The sequence below is a fragment of the Ambystoma mexicanum genome, chromosome 7p (assembly GCF_040938575.1).
Source record: "Ambystoma mexicanum isolate Mex_15411 chromosome 7p, UKY_AmexF1_1, whole genome shotgun sequence".
NCBI classification, from domain to species: domain Eukaryota; kingdom Metazoa; phylum Chordata; class Amphibia; order Caudata; family Ambystomatidae; genus Ambystoma; species Ambystoma mexicanum.
Genome location: NC_090939.1, coordinates 969,543,142 through 969,559,100, shown reverse-complemented (window position 1 = coordinate 969,559,100; position 15,959 = coordinate 969,543,142). Strand labels below are relative to the sequence as shown.

Here is a 15,959-nt window from a genome sequence, read left to right as displayed (position 1 = left end):
CCCACGGCAGCAGGAGGCCTCCCTCAGTCTCTCCCTTCCAGAGGCGGGGCTGTTGGCAGGACACGGGTGTCAGGGTGTCTGGGCCACCTGCTTCACTACTGGTGGCATAGGAGGGCGCACAAGCACTCATAAGAGCTGCAACCTTCACTAGCCATTACCATTCTCCTTGTTCAATAACTCTTGTGGCAGAGCACATACTTTTTCATTGCAAACGCTCCACAGAGCTCGCTTCCGTTTCCCCTTCTTGCTGTTGCACTTGCTCCAAGTACACTCACATTACATGCACTTGCTCACCTGAGCAGTTCACCTATTACGGCTACGACTTGATGGAATGCCATTGACTGTACCTGCTTCACTAGGGGGAATCTTGTGTATTCGTCAATGGACACTAGGAGATGGCCCCCTTCTTCCAGCGGGCTGTAGAAGTCAAGAGCTACTCGTTGCCATGGTCCCTCGGGGAGGGGGACTGTCTGTAGTGGGCATTGGGGTGAGTTCGCCGGATTTATCTGGTATGGGTCACAGTGTCTCAACGTGTCCTCGACTATGGTGTCCATATGCAGGAACCACACCTGCTTGCGTAGTACCTTCTTTGTGTTGGCTATGCCACGATGTCCCTCGTGCTCAATCATGATGAGGGGTTTCCTGAGGCTCTTGGGGGCGACTAGTCAGTTTCCTCTCAATAGCATTCCTTGGCTTTTCGTGGCATGTTCCCTGTATATCTTCGCCATTCTGGCTAGGTCTCTCCTGTCTGCCTCCCCCACCCCCAGTCAAAGCGTTCCGTGGCTATCTGTCGCCACCTGTTGGTGTTCGTTAGTTGGACGGCCGCTCTTATCCTGGGGTCAGCTCGGCTGCGTTCGACGAACTGTTTCGTAGTGATTGCTGGGGGAAGGGCGTTCAGAGACAGGTAAGCAATGTAGTCCTCAGCTTCACCCTGCATTGCAGTGTCCGGGGGCTTGTCTGGGTATCTTGAAAGGTAGTCGGCTGGATTTGCCTCGCCTCTGGGTTTGCAGACAATGGTGTAGTCATACTCCTGGAGGCGGATGCCCCAGCGTTTGATGCGTGGCGGCATCTTTATCTTGAGGTTACCGAAAAGGGCAAATAGGGCTTGGTGGTCCGTAATCAGTACAAAGGTCCTGTCGATGATGAAGTGGTGGAATTTTTCACACGCCCAGACTGCTGCCAGGCTCTCACGTTCTGCCTACGAGTACGCTTGCTTGATGGGGTTCAACACCCGGCTGGCGTATGCAACCACGTGTGTTTCAGTGTTCTGTTGTGGATTGGTTTGGCCAGTATGGCTCCTAGGCCCACGGGGCTGGCATCTACAGTTATTTCCGTGTCCCATTGTGGGTTGAATTATGCCAGTTGGCGGTTGGTCGCCAGCTCTTGCTTGATTGTGGAGAACGCTTGTTGGCATTGTTCCTCTCATGTGAATGGTTGGTCCTTCTTTAGCAGTTATCGTAAGGGATTGGTGAGTGTTGCATAGTGGGGGAGTTACCGTGCACACTATCCTGCCATGCCCAGGAACGAGCATAGTTCGGACACGTCTTTCCAGCTCGTCAGGTTGACGATGGCGCTAATTTTGTCAGGGTCTGCTCTGATGCCTTGGTCTGAGAAAATGTGCCCAAAGAAGCACAGGCTGCGTTTTTTGACCTCACACTTGAGACTGTTGAGTGTAAAACCGACTTCCTGGAAGATATGGCATACCTGCTTCAGCGCTTCGTTATGTTGATTCTGTGTTACCCCGAAGACCAAGATGACGTTGCTGTAGATAAAGGCGTTAGTCACTGGGCTGATCAGCCTTCGGATGTTCTCTTGGAAAATTTCGGCCGCTGATGAAATTCCGAAATTAAGCCTTTTATAGTGGAAGAGGCCTTTGTGTGTTGTGAACGTTGTTATTGGTCTGGATTCAGGGTTGATTACAAGCTGGTGGTAGCCTTGGTTTAGATCCAACTTTGAAAATCTGGTTGCCTGAATGAGTCTGACCAGCATGTCCTCTATGTTTGGTCCTGGGTGTCTTTCCCGTTTGATGGCCATGTTGGGAATCCTCATGTCGACGCAGAGGCGGAGGCGTCTGTCCGCCTTGCGCACAACTACTAGTGGGGATACCCACAGGGTGGGTCCTTCTGCTCTCTCGATGATGTCGTTGGCGAGTAGTAGCTGCAGCTTGTGTGTCACCTTGGCTTGTAGGTGAAATCCTATTCTTCTGGGGTGTTGTGGTATGGGTCGCACGGAAGAGTCGATGTGTAGTTTGATCACAGTGTCTTTCAACATGCCAACGCCTTTAAACAGGTTGGGGAATATGGCTCTCAGTGTCTCGAGGTCAAGCACCTTCTGGGATATGGCCCATATGGATTGGGCCGTTGGGGATAATCCTTGAATCATCTCTGACTTGTCGTAGCAGATGTTTATGAGGTGTAGCGCGATGGCTGTCTTGTAGCTTAGGAGGCATCTTCCTGTTACTGGGCTGTGTATAACATGGATTGTCACTGGTACCCTTTTGCCTCTGTGTACTAGATCACACAGGTACTGACCCTTGGATGTCAGTGGTAGTGTCACACCCCATTGAAAGATGTGGGCCTGGGAAGGCTGTAGGGGGTCTGTCTCGGCGAGCGCCAGGTACGTTTCTTGGTTCATTACGTTGAACGTTGCACCTGTGTCAATAAGAAATGGTGTGTCGATCCCTCCCAGATGTACTGTTACTCAGGGTGCCGTGCTGTCATCAGCCGAGTCAGATATGAGCCAGACATATTCTCTGCTGTATCGTATTTCAGGTATTGGTCCATCCCTGGCGACTGTTCCTCGACCGGCGTATTTTCGTATTGGTCTCGGGCATTGAATTCCCTTCTTGGATCTTCGTCAGGGATGGTCTGTACCTGGTAGATTTGTTCCAGGTCGTTCTATGTTTCATTTGTTGGCTCCATGTGCAGGTTCTCCGCTGCTCGGATGAATCTGGGGTGCATAATGTTTCCAGGAGCATTGGTTCTGGTGTTGTCCCTCTCGGGGTACAGTTGTCTGTTGAGTGGCCTTGGAGGTTCATATCGTCTGTTCAGCGCCATCTGTGTCGGAGGCCTATAGGCTGGCAGTAGAGGTGTTCTTTCTCGACACATGCTCTGAAAAATGGTTTTCCTGGCCGCATCTCATACACATCTGGCCAATGGCTGGGCACTGTCCTTTGCGGGGGAATTCAAATCTGCAGCGATAACACTGTCTCTCTGGTTGAGCTTGACGTGTCTGGTTCCAGGAGTCTTGTCGGGATGAGGTGTCACATTGGCGAGGCTACCTTTGCAGGTTAGTGGTGACGGCTGCTTCTGTGTCCAGTTTCTTCGGGTTTTCAATATTGGCAGCCTGGACATCGACGCATTCATACACCCTTGACAGTTCTGCTATCTCTTGCAGGGGAAGGGGTTTCTTCAGCAAATGCTTCCTAAACTGGGATGACAGGCACCCGTTTATTACCCTCAGCCGGATGGCTTTGTCGTCGTTGACGTTTGCAAAGTCACAGTACGTTATTTTCCTTTGAAGGCGTAGGATGAATTGGCCTATTGTTTCATGGGGTGCCTGGGTGCACTGGTTGAAGGTGTACTGTTCATAGTCTCTGTTTGGTACCACAACTAGCCGTCCATTTATTGCGGTGATTAGTAAGGTGTACGTCGTTCTGTCTTGGGCCGGTATGGTGTTGATGACGCTTTTGATGTCTTTGCCCACTAAGTTGGTGAAGATGTCTAGCTTGTTCGGTGCGTCTTGATTTCCTATGGCTCTCATGAATTCTTTGAATTCATCCATCCATTCTTGCCATCTCTGGCCCTGGTTTTCTTGAGGCTCGAGAGCGAAGGGATTCGTCTACGTAGAAATAATATTGGGTTGGTGGGTGTTATCCCTGCTATGGCGGCATGGCTCCATCTGCTGCAGCGCCACCTGATTGGCACATTTTTGTGTTGGCTCACTCGTTATTAGCCTCTGTCCTCGGGCACGCACCTCTGTACTGGCTGGGAGCAGGGCGGCCTGTCTTCACTTCCTGTTGGCCTTCTCGTGTGTCTATCGCCTTTCCTGCGTGGGAGTTCCTCGCTAGCTGACAGGTCTTTCGGCTCGTGGAATGCCCTTTCCTTTTGGGCTACCTGATGATCCTCGCTTTCTAGTGGGTCGTTGGGCATATAGAGCACCCCTTCCTCGTGGGCTGTTAGATGATCCTTGCTTTCTAGTGGATTTATGGACCACTGGATTGTTCTTTCTTTGAGGCACATGTGCCGGTAATCCTTGCGTTCTAGTGGGTTTATGGGCCACTGTTTTTGGGGTGCCCTTCCTTTGTTGGCTGTCTGGTAATCCTCGCTTTCTAGTGGTATGTGCTTGGTGTTCGCTTCTCTCATTTATATTCCTCGCTTTCAAGTGGTTTTGTTAATGTCTTGGCACTGTTCCCTTTAACTGATCCTCGCATTCAAGTGGCCTTTCTATGCTTTATGTGCTCCTCAGCATTTGCCCACCCTTCACTCTCTGTATCTTTCCGCGGCGGCTATTTAATGTTGCGCCCCATGCGGTTTACTTGCTTAGTTCCTGCTGCTTTGGTCCTCTTTACCAGCAGTGTTGTCGGGAGTCCTCCGCTCTGGTCTGGTCTTTCTCCTCTAGTTGCTCTGCTAGCTTCCCACGTGGTTTACTGGTTTTCTCCCTGCTGCTTTGGTCCTCTTCACCGGCAGTGTTATCGGCCTTCCTCCCCTCAGGGCTGGTCTTCTTTCATCTGGGCGGATCGGTTCTTCTTACCGTCTCCTTCCTGGACTTCTTTGGATCTCTGGCTGGTCTGGCACGCCAGTCCTCCACGCCAGCAGCTCCACAGGGTCTCCTTCTTTCACTGGCGTATTGCATGCCTCCTCTGACGTCGGTCTCTTTCGCCGGCAGCTCCACTGGGCCTCCTTCCCTCTGAGGTCTGTCTCCTTTGCCGGCAGCTCCGTTGGGCCTCCTTCCTGCAATGGCGTGGTGCGCATCTCCTCCAACGGTTCGCTTCTGCGGCCCTCCATGCTGCACCAGGATACACACACCCTCATGGGACGGTGGCGTGGGCAATCATTCTTGTCGCCAGTTGTTGTGGGTGGCCTAGGCCCATTCATGCAATGTCGCCCGGACACAATATACGTCTTCACTCCATCTATTTCTCTTACAGACTGTCTTCCCTCACTCATTCTCCTCCCTTCCGCCCGCCCCTCCGTCTCCCGTTCCTGGTTTCGCTTTCTCCTTAAAGGGGCAGGCGCCCTTTGGTCGATAACACACCCCCAGGCAGCAGTATTTACCACTTAGGAGCTGCAGCTTCTCTTTTTTTGTTTTTTTGAAAATGTTGAACTCAGAGGTTTGGAAAAACTCATCGGCAAGGCCGGGAACACAGTAGGATTTAGCCTGTTTGTAGCACACAAGTGCGGGCCACTGCGTGACTTCATTTCCTCCTCCGGCGGGAGATATTACATTATTTATGCTACATTGCATTCTCGCGCCTTGAAACACTTGTGTATAGACGCGTTACAAATGCCATATCATATCATATCATTGTGGGCCTCTCTTTCCTCTCTCCCATCAGCTCTGAAACCAAGAGTTCTTCAACCACCTGCGGGCAGCCGTATGCCCACTTTCCTTTTTCTTTCTTTATTTTGAACAGAACTGACGTTCATAACAGGTACTGTTGACCCTGCATCAAAGTGATTCCTGGATGTAAAACGAACAGGGACCTTCTCCCTCACCAAACCCTGAACAAGTCCACTGGTTCTGGAAGTGCATCGTGACAATAGTGGCTTTCCTTTTATTGCATGCAGGGGTGTTGCTAGGTCTGGAAAAGACCCTGGGCTATGCTAATGTCAGAACAGTCGGGATTGGCGGCTAGCTAGCCTTTTGGTTGTAGCTCCTGAGATTCTATCCAGGTCTAAAACCAAAAGACCAGGGTCTATAGCCCCCTTAGCCCCCCCTAGCAATGCCCCTGAGTGCATGTCCTGTGTAGTCTTCAGGGGAAACCTATTAATTTTTCTTCGGTGCTATGCTGCAGCTATTGCCCACAGGTCAAATTCTGTGATGGGCTGCAGAACCGATTTGTCGAATGTGAATTGTGTTAGAGATTGTAAAAAAAAGGGTAGCAGGCGTCCCCCTCTCAGAAGAACACAACATGATAACCGGTTCAGTGGTTTTAACCCACTGGAAGAGTCACAGCCATCACTTTTTGCTCACTGCACTTTTCACAAAGTAGGAACAACTATTTGCATATCAGTCTTTGTCCTACCCACAAGGGTAGTCCAGCACCGAAATGCTAGGCAAACCTCAGTTGAAAAGCGTTAGAGATTGGTATCCACATTTCCTAACCGCACTCGGTACATACCATGCTGTCAAGCATTCTCCAAGGCAGCTGAAAGTGCCAGCAGAGGCAGCTTTCAGAAAAAGCAGTTCCTGCTCCAAGGCAGAAAGATGCCCATTGCCTGGGACGGATTCACTAGTTTGTTCCAGGGTTTTCTGCTGTCCTTCCTTCCACCTGGCTCATGCCCTCCCTGACAAGGTGGAGTTGGTCAGGATGCTGTTTCTTACCTCTCTGAGCAGCAGCGGTTAGGTTATGGTGACCATGCTTGTGCTGCTGGGCGCTGCATGTCTCTGACTAACAGGGGATGCAGAAATGGGCGCCCAGTGAGGAAGCAGGCGGAATCCCCTGCATCTCTCCAGACTTGAAATCCAGCAGAAAGTACCACACTTTCGCAGCTCCTCAGCGCCGAGAACAGTCAAATCACTGTCCCAGTCAGGGAATACAGAGCAGATGAGCGGTGGCACAGCAGAGTGCAGGCACGCACTGCTGCCATCCTGGCGCTTTCCTTTATTTTTTTCATGCCACGTGGAGCCCTTCATTATTCACTGCCGAAGGCCCAGGATCTCACAGCAGGAGGAGCTTTTCTCTGTCCCCGTCCGAGCGTGGACAAGTTATCCCCCTTTTTAAACTCTGCTGTCGGAGCACAGCATAATTCACCACTGGGTGGCACGGGATCAATGAGAGGGCCATATTCATACATATTGTTCTCATAGCGCCGAGTGCTTCATATTCCACCCACTGCCAGCTGGGCCTGGTCCTCCTTTATTTCAGCTCTGATTGTTTAGTATAGGACTCTCGGGAATTCGCAGGTGGTTGGCGGCTAACTGCCAGTTGATTTAAACAGCTGCTTGCCCATACTCTCACCATCATCTATTCGTCCCTCTGGCAGAATATTTTCCATTGCGGCGGCACCTACACCATTATGCTCTCTCTCACTGATGCGGCCACTGCTCTTCTGAATGCTCGTTACCTCTCTGGGCGGGGGCCTCTACCCATTTCCTACTGGCACAACACTTCTTCACCAGCAGCACAGAACAGCGCGGCACCATTTCTACCCCCAGGCGGGAGCTGCTTTACCTTTGTTCTCTGGGCACATTTACATTATCTTGACAGTGCAGATACTTCACCATTACCATGGGTGTCTTTGATCTTACGCATGAGCAAGTCAAATATATGAACTTTTCGCATCTTGCGGTTTCAGCTTTGGCGAAGAACATGAATATAAAGAAATATGTATGTGTGTCCGTCCTCTACCTACACGAGTCATAAGAATGTGCTTTGTGGCTATATGCAACAAACTAGTGCATGTTTGTGAAACTTCATGAATGGATGAATATGTATTTCATGGATAATGCGGCTACATCGTGATGTCAGTGACAAAGTCATTCATTTCTGGCATTGCATTCAGTCGACTTGCTCGTTCGATGTCATTTCCATATTATCCAAGTCATCGATCGGGTATGGTTTGAACGGCTGTCTGAGCGAATAACGTTTCTCACAGCTGCGATACATCGAGGATCGTGGCATGAGCCTAAGAGTGAGGCACACCTGTCATTTCTCTGCCTTTGTGTTGAGAGTCGTGTGGGGTGCATAAGGGTCATGTTTGTCACATTCCTGCCTCTCTCCACACAAAACTCCTCCTCATGGGAACTCTTTCAGCTCCCTTTAATCAAGCCGTACCATCTGACTTTGCACTCAAAATGCCTGCCAGGTTTTTTTCAAAGCAGTCTTCTGAGAGTGAATGACTTAATTGGAGTTTTAAACACGCTGCAACGTCTTACCAGGCCTGCCTTCAGCCACTCATTTTATAAACACTCTGCATGTCCTTCACTGAAGTCCTGTTAAAAAGTCCAAAATCACCAGGGCTGGACAAGCATTGCCTCTATGGAATGGAAGTTCCACAGGGAAGGGAAGCCTCCATCGGCCCCACCACCATTTTTCAGGCCATTCTTACATGTTGTGCTATGGGAGTAGTGGGGAATCTGAAAACAATGTTTGGGGTCCCTCTTGCCTACAGCTGTGAAGACCTGCCTGTATATGTGAATAATAAAAAGGGATTGATCTGGTGTAGTCTTATGATGTAAAATGCAAAAGGGTAGTTGACAAATAGTAAAAACGTTTTATGGCGCACAACCAGATTCAGTTGGTGACTTTTTTTTTTAAATCCCAGGGGCATATATCTGATCACAAAATCCATGCATCATAAGGAATGGGAAGAGTGAATGCAGTGCAACCTAGGTAAAGGAACCCTGTTAGGGGAGGCAGCTGTGGGGTAGATTAGGAGAATAAGTTTCCTAATGCAAATTGAAGGAGTGATTTCCCCGGTTTTAACTTTAAGGTTGGATAGTTTAATGAATTCCACTGTTAAACTTTATTATTTTCCCAGCATATTAGATACCCCACACCAAAGAGCTAAAAGAAGGATGAAACATGTCTGTGATTATTGAACAGTTTTTTGAAAAGTCTGACTTTGTCACCCGTGCACAATTAAAGTGCTGCAGCCTTCAGTATGTGATGACTAATGTTTCTTTAGGGCAAATGTGCATACCTTCCATTCCGCCCTGTGACCTCATCCTTTGGCAAACCCTAGAAATATTAATAGAGAGGATGTGAAGCCTATTGGAAATCACAGGACAGGTTTACTGTCTACTGTCCTCTGCATAGCAAAACAAAGAAAGGCAGCCAGGAAGGAAGCTTTAACCCCCAAATGACTACTTAAGAAAAACTATGAAGCTTTCTTATCAAATTCGAATGGGGGGCCCACAAAAAGTATAATCCTATTGTAACTGAATAGCTTCAAAGGCCCTGGCGCAAAGGCCTGATTCTGAATCACCTTATTATCCCATTTTATTATCTTCAGACTCAGATTGCCAGAGTCTGGTAATTCATGATGCATGGACCCAGAATCCCTAGGCTTCCTCTGGGTCAGGGTCATGCTCCATTATCACCATATGTGTAGCCACAAGGCTGGTTGCTTGGTGACTGAGCATATCTGGTTTCTGGAAGTATTTCTAGTTTATGGACAAAAGTAGTGGCTGTTGCTGGTGCAGTGGAGTCTCTAGGAAGGGTCGGGTGGACCCCTTCCATAAAGCCTGCCCTCACCCCCTTTAACCTTCCATGCACAGAGCAACTGGAGGCTTGGCGCTCAGGACGAGCATCACACAGAAACTGTATTTGTTACAGATTCTAGTCAGGTGAAATGTGTGCACATTGTACTTGATGCAGGCTGCAGTTTAACATTCACACCACAATTCCCTCTGACAGGAACCTTCCAAATGTCACGCACGTTTTGGCTTTCTTTCAGTGGCTTTTTTGCAAGGGTACCGGTATAGAGTAGGATTTGTCTATTTAGGGTCGGCAGTCTGGATGCTCCACTTCAAGAGCTTCTTATATAGAACCGAATTGACTGCTTTATCTTTCTATGTCCTATAATCTTGCGCATGCCAAAATATTCAATTTTGATGCTACTGTGGTCTAGAGTTTCCCTAATGCTGCAAGAATATGTTAGTATATCAACTGTTTATCTATAGTGCTTCATGCTTGAACCCTCCAACTTCTAAGTTACTACCAAATGTAATGTTAATCAATGTATCAACAGCAGAAGGATGAAGGGCTGATTAGGCGATGCCAACATTTGAACTTGGAAAGTGCCGGCCAGCACATGGCACAGTTAACCATTTAAATCCCTGAGCTATACACTTAGTGCAGATAAAAAGAAACATTTACCACATTTGCCCTGTGTCCTCGCCTGACCCTGGATCCCTCCATTCCTTTTTCAATACAAAATATAGCATTAATGCTATTACATTAATTCGAAGTGTGCCATGACATATTTGCCCCGCATCTAAGCAGTGTAGTAAAAGGTGAAATAATAGGCATTATATTAATAAGCCCAAACTGTTCTTATTGCCATTGCTTATTTTACGAACTGTTCTGTTCCAATTTTCAAAATCATGTTTCTGCTTCTAATGGGGACTAGATGGGTCTTTAAAAACAAGGACATCGAGCCTATAGCGTTGAATGCATACAACCTCTCTGCCAGCACTCTAAATAGAATTTTACAAGTAATAATAATACAATTTTTAAAATTCTACTTAAGTCAATAGAAATAGCAGAAAATGCTATTTCTATGGGTCAAGCCAAAATCTTTAAATAAAAGAACATTAATACATGTACAATTAAAGTCCTGTAGTCCTATGCAGGGCAGTATGCATTGTTTCATTCTTTTAATAACCCTGTTAGAAATAGAAAAATACTGTTTCTAATTTAGAAAAGGAGGGCCCTTAAAGTTTCATTAGAACAGACAAATAGCATTTTCTCGATTTGTATTTATGATATGATATATGATGAGTCATGTATAACGCACCTGTACACAAGTGTTTCTAGGCGTGACAAGACAAGGTAGGGAGACATAAGGAGGATTAAACAAACTATCTTACTAGGCCTTGTGTCATTCAGATTGTGCAAGTGCAGGGGGAGAGGGAGAGGAGAAGTGCAAGGGGGAGGGAAAAGGGAAGTGCGATCAGGGCAGCATTGCTCTGAGTGAGAGCAGCCGGGTGAGTCGGCTCTGGGTAGTGCAAGGAGGCAGAGGACTGTAGGGTTACAAATATAACCCCTAAGTGCACAGAGGCCCGGAGGGAGTACAGGTGCTTACATGTCATGGGGGAGCCTAGAGCCCTTCGGGTTCTGAAGGTAACCAGGTGACCAGTCAACGCAGCAGACGTGGGTCAGCAAGGGAGAGAAAGAGAGAAAGCAGAAGCTGCTTCCAGAATTAGAGGTGGTCCTGCTCGAGTTTTAGAGAGGCAGGGAGGCCATTCCAAAGAGAGGCCCCTGCAGAACAGAGAGAACTACCTCCCACTCTCTGCCGGGAGAACCGTCTGACCATCCGAGAGTTGGAGGTAGCTGAGCAAAGGCCTTGAGAAGGAAGATGTTTAGGAAGAAAGTGTTGGGTGTAGTGCGGCCCCCGGCCCCAGAAAGCCTTGTAGAAAATGCACAGGGTCTTGAACTTGATCCTTGCAGCAACCAGGAGCCAGTGGAGAAATTACAGGGCTGGGGAGATATGATCCCTGGGCTTGAGGCCAAGGACAAGTCTGGCAGTCCTGTTCTGGATTAGTTGCAGAGGGCAGAGAGTAGAGGAAGCCAGGTTAAGAAAGAGGCTGTTGCAGTAGTCCATCCTAGAGAGAATCAGGGCTCACGAGACAGTGAGCTTCTGGAGGAAAGTGAGAAAAGGAAGAATACTTCTGAGGAGGTGCAGCTGGTAGTTGCACTTCTTAGAGAGGTCTGTGATGTGAGGAGAGAAGGACAATGTGGAGTCGAAGATGACCCCAAGGTTTTTTGCCTCACAGGAAGGCGCAGGGAGATGGCCCAAGGAGAACAGGCAGAGTAAAAGAGGGAAAGCGGGAGCAGGGGTCCCAATGAAGAGGATCTCAGACTTGCTTGCATTGAGGCAGAGATCACTGAAAGGTGCACCAATCCTGAATTGCGGATAGGCAGTCAGGAATGAAAGAGAGCTGAGAGGAGGAAGAGGGGAGCCTGAAGTGTCATCCACATATTACTGACATTTAGGGGAGAAGGTAGAGATGAAGTGGGCGAACTGACCACATAGATTTTGAAAAGCCAGGGTGAGCGGTTGGAGCACTGGGGAACATCACATTTGAAAAGAGAGGTGGTGGAGAGAAAGGACCCCAGTTGGACCTGAGAGGGGCGGTTCAGGAGGAAGGAGGTCAAATATGCGAGGGCCTGATCCATGATGCCCAGGTTCTCGCTTACACGATTCATTGGGATGGCATGATTTACTCTGCCGAAAGCAGAGGAAAGATCCAGGAGGATGAGGACAGAAGGAAGGCTAGAGTCGAGATTATTGAGCAGATCTTCATGGGTATTCAGGAGAGCAGTTTTTGTGCCTCTGGCTGCTCTGAAGCCAGACTGATGGAGACAACAAACAGATTCAGCGTGGACAGTAAGCTGAGAGATGGCCAGATTTTCCAAGAGTTTGCCCAGGAAAGGAGTGATAGAGATTGGTCTGTAGTTTTCTGGACAGGAAGGATCGGCAAAAGGTTTCTTTGGGGGGAAGGGGTTTGCACAAGGAAGTGTTTAAGGGGAGAGGGGAAATTTCCAGTGGCAAAAGAGTGGTTGCAGAAATGGGCAAAGGCTGGAGTGAGGATAACAATGTGGTCCTTAATAGCTATGGGGCAGCAGGGGAGCACCTGCTTGGACGACACTTTCATAGATCGGACTTGTCTAGAAACGTCATCAAGAGTGATCACTGAAAAAGAGGAGAAAGGAGGAGGAGAGGGAGAGGCAGCCAGGAGGGGGCAAAGAAAACTTGATGGTGAGGAAGAGGAAAGAGAGGAGGAGAGAGAGGACAGGGTGTTCTGAGTTTTAGAGGTGAAGTGAGAAGCCAAAGCAGTGCAAAGGGCCTAGGAGGCAACAGGAGAGGTAGGTGTAGACTGCAACAGGATTGGCCAGCTCCATGCAGATTTTGAAGAGTTTGGCTGTGTTGTTAGAGGCCACAGAGACACAAGCTTGGATGTGGGCTGTCTTCCTGGACAGGACAGAGAGTCTGTATTGCCATTGGAGCAGGCAGCAGGCCAGTTTGTCAGAGGATGTTCCCGATGCCCTCCACTTTGCGGATTCTCATGACAGGAACTAGGATATCAAGAGTGTTAGTGATAGAAAGATGCAGGCTAGAGAGGGCTGTGTCAGAGTGTGAGTCAGCCATAGGAGTAGAAGGAGGAGAGAATGTAGTGGCAAAGGCCTCCATTGACACATGCTTCATGGCCCGGATAGCCGAGAAGGTTGGTGGCAGTGCTGGGGTAGGCTTCACCTGGGGGACAGAGAGCAGAGGAGAGTGTCAAATCTTGTGACAGAACTGGCCGTGAACCATGTCTCGGTGAGAGTGAGGACATCCAGGTCGAGTTCTTCAAGGAGTTGACAGATGTCAGAGGAGTGTTTCACAGCAGAACAAGAGTTGCTAGCAGTGAAGTGGAGCAGGGTGACACATTTAAAAGCCTTCCATGGAGGTGTACAGGCTTGAGGTACGCCCTGCAGAGGTGGTAGAGAGGCCCGAGGGTGGGCAGGGGAGAAAGAAGAAGAGGAAGAGAAGGGTGCCAGAGGTCGTGGCAGGAGTAGCAGGAAAAGGGAGGAAGTTGATAAGACGTGGAAAGCGTCTATCTAAAGGGAGGAGATTGGGTTGCGGGCCCTGGACCAAGACAGTGCCATTCAGATAGACGTTAACGATGGTCTTGGAGGAGTGGAAAGAGGCCAAGAGGACCTCCCACATAGTGCCACCATCAATGGGAGAGGAGGAAAAAGGAGAGAGAACAGAGACCATATGAGGGGTCCATAGGTCTGGCGAGGGAACAACAAAGATGATGTTGGTAAGAGTCTTTCTGGAGGAAGCACTGATGTAGGTATCATAGATAGGGAGGCTTGGGTTGAAGACCAGGATGTTCCTCTAGAACTTCTTCCTTCCAGATTCATTGAGAGGGATATAGTAGGAGATAGAGCAGCATTTAGAGAAGATGGGAGGAACGGAGAGCACCATAGAGGGTACTAGGGGTAAAGTAGGAGGAGGAGGAAGCACAAGCGGGCAGGTGCAGGATGCACCAGGAGGGGTTAGGGGGTCACACAATAGAGAACAAACAAGGTGGAAGACAGGTAACTAACAAGTAACGGGTACCTAGAAACAGTTACACAGGTACACAGTTAAGGGGGGAGCTAGAGAGCGGGAGAGAGCCTAAGGGCACAGATCACCGCAAAACAGTTACACAGTTCAGGGGGGGGCTAGAAGAAGAAGAGGGGCAAAGGGCACAGACCTACAGTAAATAGTAACCACAAAGCGGGACCTGGAAAAAAAGACAGGAAACACAAATTACGGCTACCGCTGGAAGGGGAGAGCCTAGGATTGTGCAGGGAACAGCATAAGTTAAATCAGGCGGTAGGTGGAAGTATGTGGAAAGGCCAGGAAATTTGGTAGTGAGCAGTAAAGACTGCTCTCCTCCCCACCCTGCACCTTTCTTACCTTTCGGATGCAGATGGTCGACAGCTGTGTCGACCATCCGGATATAGTATAAAAACAATGTTCATCAACGTTATTTAAAAACATATTTTTGTTTTCTGGAAGGAGGCGTAATTGGCCAATACGACATAGTCTGCAGTTTAGCTGATTGATAACTGGTCCAGTCATCATGCAGCACTCTGAGAGATGGTCCTAAACTGTGGTGACACCTCCATGTGTTCACAGACAGTGCCGTCAAAAATGTCAGTAAATAATTAAATAAATAAAATAACAGGAATCGAAGCTGAAACTGAACATCTGCTTCATTTATCAAGATGGCAGTACTGAACAGAACACAGATGTATGTAATGCATCTTGCCAATTAAGTCTTATTCAAGAATTATTCCCCACAGTTTCCAGAGATGGTGCGATTGCCATGCTGTAGGACTTTTGAAACCAATGATTAAAGTGTAAAAATACATGGTGATCAAGTAACTGAAATAATTACCATTGTCAGTGCTAGTTTTAATCCCTGTTGAGGTCACTGTTGCTGGTGCCGAAATATCCTCAGACGATGCAGCTGCCCGAACTTCACGTACATCTCTCTTTCTTCTGTATGGTGACGTACAGTTTCCCATCTAAAAAACAGAAAATATGTTGCATGTACGCAAATCACTTAAACACTGGTGAAACAGAGAACTATTGTGATAAGATGAGACTAGCAATATACAATCGTGACATACTGCAACATGTTATCAAAGTTGAACAAGCATTGGAAAGCCAATAGTCTTGGGTAATGCCGCTGGGCAGCCCTAGGCGAGGCCATGGAACTGTTGTTACATGGCAGCAGGCGCGGAGAGGGGCACAGCCTTGCCTCCAAGGTCAGTGCCCCTCTCTGTCTCACAGATAAGGGAGACAGCCAGCAGAATCTAGCACATGAAAGGCAGGAAGGGTGAGGTAATAAATACCTCACCCTTCCAAGAGGATATATGTGTACAGTACAACCGGGAGACCCTGGATGCTTAGGCAGGTTAGTCAGCCGCAGGCTGGCCTTGGGGGGATTGGCGCAAAGCACCCCCACACATTACAAAGAATAAGGGCCTCTTGGGGCCTATATAATGGGCTGTGTGCAGCTCCTAAAACACAAGCTGTTTTTTCGACCCTGCACGGGGACCTAAACAGTACCTGGGAAGTTTTTCTTTCCCATTCTTTTTCTTTCATTTGCCAACATTTTCTGTGCACTCAGCATCATTGGCAGTTGTTTATGTGTGCGCTTTATACGAGGCGTCACAAATCAACCATTTGTTTCTGTGGCCTGCTTCAGAACTGGCGTTGCTGGGGGACTCCGGCTGTGCCCGCGAAAACAAAAGATCGTTTTACCCCCCCCCCCCTGAGACGACACTTTATCATGAAGCGGGCCAAATATTAGCCCGTCCAATAGCACAGCAAGTCAAAGCGCTTGCTTTGACAACTGTGCACATTTTGTTTACGCAGATTCGAATCCCGACAAGGCCAAACTCAGCCTTTCACCCTTCCGAGCTCAATAAACGAGCACCACACACTGTGGGAAATAATAAACACCGCTCAGACCCCTGAGGGTGCATCGCGCTATATAAATGCTAAATTAATATCTTCAAGTTT

General features: G+C 48.5%; 1 protein-coding gene across 1 annotated transcript in view; it reads right to left on the bottom strand.

Moving 5' to 3' along the window:
- ZPLD1 (zona pellucida like domain containing 1) overlaps window positions 1–15,959 on the bottom strand; it is a 395,074-nt gene that overhangs the window by 81,019 nt on the left and 298,096 nt on the right. Inside the window, exon 10 of the mRNA XM_069636318.1 lies at window positions 14,827–14,956. Coding sequence (XP_069492419.1) covers window positions 14,827–14,956 — 130 coding nt within the window. The remainder of the gene's footprint in view (window positions 1–14,826; window positions 14,957–15,959) is intronic.